Here is a 4,096-nt window from a genome sequence, read left to right as displayed (position 1 = left end):
AGGTAAATCCTGGCAGCACTCGGGCGTGACGGGAAAATGGCAATTTCCTCGGACATAAATGGCAATTTACTCGGACAAGAGGCATTTTTAAAGGACAATGTCAATTTCCTGAATAAAAAGCGATTCTTCAGAACTTGATGGGATTATCCTCGCCCCGAAGATAATTTTTCAAGAAAATGTGAATAAATGCCTTTCGGGCGAGGAAAATGCCATTTTTGTATTCCCCAGTGTTAGGGATCTTATCTTTAAAAGTGATTTTCAATGAAAGCGTTGTCAGCTATATAATACCATATAATCAAACTATACCAAACTAGCTAAACCACTGGGCCTAGAAGTGGGGGGGGGGGGGGGGGGGGAGAAAATATCTTCCATCGTAGATCTTCTTCCATCCTAGATCAATCAAAAATTTTACCTGCAACAAACATCCTCAGGGTCGACCCAGAGTGTCATTTCTACTGGTAACAGTAATTCTGTACATTCCAATCCGGCGTCGCTAGCAGCCTTTTCCAGAACTGGATCAATCGGTTCTGAGGGATTTATTCGGATACATCTGAATCCCTGTCCCTTAGCCGGCCGATCTCTATACCAATGATTCTGGAATTTTTCTACCAAAATGGCGGATAAACAATTAGAAAAGTCGTCTACCTTGCCCTTCGAAATGCTACCATTTTGTCGAATAAGTCGTGTCACAAACACGACTGCCGCGGCTATTTCCTCTCGCATAGCTCAAGTCATTAATTTCAATCCACACTTCTAAATTCATCGAAATAACACCACATACACTCGATTCCCTCTTCAGTGTACTCCTCGAGCTTGTTGACACACGCAGCCTCGTTTTGGATTTTGTTATTTTTAACGTAGGGTGTACGAAAGCTCGAGGCCTGAATATAATCAAACAAACGTAAAACAGTTAACTGTGTATAATTTGTCTTCAAAATTCTTAAAGAGAAAATAGTGTTTCAAGATTACTTTAGTATAACTTATGATTTATCAGACGAATAGACCTATAATTATTCAGACTGTTCAGACGTTCAGTAGGCCTAGGACTCTAGCTAGAGTTAGATCTAACATGACATTTTACAACGCATTGATAATATCAACGTAGGCCTACTTCAGTGTGGTTTATGATCATACAGCTATATGTTAAAATATCGTTGTATCGTCTTTTAATTCATATAATCGACCAAAATATCTCAACGAGCACTTTGTAATGACGCAGTATTATAAACCTTCACGAACCAATGAAATCGCCGATTTGACTTGTTGCTAAGTATACGTCACACGGCGGGATTACAACCACGTGTATTTGTTTACAATATGAACGCATTTCCATACATGCAGTGATGCTTAAAACTAAATCACAGTAATCAAAGTAATCACAGTATGACATCAATGTAAGCCTTAAAAGGCTTGTGTGATGTATTATCGCCATGTCATTACAGAATGAGGTTTGTCAAATAGAAGGTTAGCGATTTCGGATTGGTTGTTTCTTCACTAAATAGATTATATATATGTCTCTGGATATACATAAATTATGGTAATGCACATTTTGAACACTTGAACTAATGTGCACTTATTTACACATACTATTTACACTTGATATATATATGTATCTTGACAATTCCTGGTGTAGAACTTTTCTTTGAATTAAAAACACAATTTCACACATTTCAGTCATTTGTTCAGTAAGAAAAAACAAGCTAATTGATAAAATAATTTCAAAGGCGGCACTGCAATCACTTTATAAAAATGAAGGTATAAACTTCCGTGGATGGTCCTTCCAATGTTTGTTCAATCTATCCTTGAAGCAATTGACACTGGGGGCTGAGACTACATGTTCTGGTAGAGCATTCCATGGCTTTATAACTCGGTTGCTGAAATAACTGGACACAAGATGTTTCTTACAGGGTCTCTTGAACAACTTTTTTGAATGACCTCTAGTTGCTCTATAGTCACATAGGGTAAATAATTTTTCCCTGTCCAGAACATCAATATTGTTCAGAATTTTGAACACTTGCAGCATGTCAGCCCTTTCGCGACGGTATTCTAGAGTTGGTAAACCAAGTGCTAACAGCCTCTCTGGATATGATTTGTCTCGAAGTGATGGTATACGTTTGGTAGATCTACGCTGAATGCTCTCAATTGCTATTTTGTCTTTAACATAGAGTGGTGACCAGATTACAGAAGCATACTCCAGGTGCGGTCTGACAAGGGATTTGTATAGTCTTACAAAGATATCTTGGCTCATGTAGGTAAAACTTCTGAATATTATTCCAACTATCTGATTGGCCTTGTTCGCGGTTTTCTGTATGTGGGTGTTGAAATTGAGGTTCCTATCGATGTAGACACCTAGATCTTTTTCGCTGTCTACTTTCTCCAGGATATGATCAGTTCCGCTTTGATTTATTTTATAGCTCGTTAATTTTTCTCTGGGCCCCATTTACATATGTTTGCATTTCTCTGTATTCAGAGACATTAGCCAATCTTCAGACCATCGACACATGATGTTAATATTGCTTTGTAGATGATCCCTTTCTTCTTGGGTAGAGTTTCTGCTGTACAGCTTGGCATCATCTGCAAATATTTTTGTTGTACAGTTTAACATCTCGGGTAGATCGTTGATATGAAAATATAGCTACACGTCTTCAGGACTGATTCGCATGTGGTAAATGATTTATTGATTAGACTAATGGATTCAATTTCAAAGTAAATTTTGTAAATAGTCTACAGTCCATAGTATTTTTGTATTATTCAATGTGTATGTAATATGACTAGGTCCTATATTGCTTATGCTGTTAATCAAAATGAATTTTAACATTTCAACAAATGCATATTTAACTGAAATATACAACAGCAGAAATAATATGAAATAATATGTAGATCTAGATCTATATGCATGGCTACAGGTTGGAATATGTAGAATTAAGTTGCAGCCTGGACAGAAAATAAGACTGCTAATTATGGCAAGCCGTTTGGGTTTTTACCTATTGAAATGAAGATATCTCTATTTAATTAAAGATATCTCTATTTAAAATGAAGATATCTCTATTTAATTAGATATATCTGTAATTTAAATAAAGATATCTCTATTTAAATAAAGATATGTCTAATTTAAATACAGATATCTCTATTTCTACTGAAAATAGAGATATCTTCTTTTAAATTACAGATATCTCTATTTCAAATTCAGATATCTCTATTTGAATTACAGATATCTTTAATTCAAATAGAGATATCTGTATTTAAAATAAAGATATCTCTATTTGAATTAAAGATATCTTTAATTTTTATATTAATAATGATATCTTTATTTTGAATACAGATATCTGTATTTAATAGGTAAAAACCCAAACGGCTTGCCATAGCTAATAGGTATGAGTGTTGTGATGCCGTCTATCTACTGATGTCTCTATGATTTAATTACATTCTACCACAAACCAGAGACTTGTATATCTGATATACAAACTCTTACAATTATGTAAAAGTTCTTGGCTACGCGTCTGTAATGGTAGAAAACTTTGTGATAACACTGTGAATTCACCTTTTATAATCATCTTGTCCATGCTTCTAGACAACAGAACGTGTTAAAGTCATGAACTGATATAATGACGACTGCCAACTGGTTGATAGCATATGACTAAAGGAAGAAAAAATATTTTGAAAACTGTAACATTGAAATCGTTGAAAGTTTTGATTATACCTTGTAGTCACATTGAACTTTAATGACAAATTCACTAAAGCCCAGTTTACTTTGGCTATATGATCAAGGACATAGTAACAATTTAACTCTAAATATTATCTTAGTTGAATGTTTTTGATGTTTACATTTCATGTTTGAGGTTTTACACCCGCTGCCCAAATATAAAGAATATACATGTACCTTGACATTTTAAAAAGAAAAACCTCTATGTTACAACGATTTCACCATCTTACATGATGTACTCGGAGATAGGCCATTTACCTTTGCAAATCTCCCACTTAAGTCGGTGTACGAATATAATTATTACGATGGAATATAATCACAAAACCAGTTATAGTGACGTACGTAATGTCAGGCTAGATTTACAGTTGTCTACTGGTTTTGGCGATGTTTGTT

At 34.8% G+C, this 4,096-nt stretch overlaps 1 protein-coding gene across 1 annotated transcript; it reads right to left on the bottom strand.

Moving 5' to 3' along the window:
• Positions 1-412: 412 nt before the first annotated feature.
• LOC117320409 (maternal B9.10 protein-like) lies at positions 413-723 on the bottom strand (the record flags this gene model as incomplete). Its single annotated transcript, XM_033875010.1, has 1 exon — positions 413-723. A coding segment is annotated over exon 1 (311 nt), but the record flags the coding sequence as incomplete, so codon positions are not given.
• Between the last annotated feature and the right edge of the window lie 3,373 nt (positions 724-4,096).

This window comes from Pecten maximus, unplaced genomic scaffold (genome assembly GCF_902652985.1).
Source record: "Pecten maximus unplaced genomic scaffold, xPecMax1.1, whole genome shotgun sequence".
NCBI lineage: Eukaryota > Metazoa > Mollusca > Bivalvia > Pectinida > Pectinidae > Pecten > Pecten maximus.
Note: the sequence above shows the minus strand (reverse complement) of the source record. Positions and strands in the feature narration are given on the sequence as shown.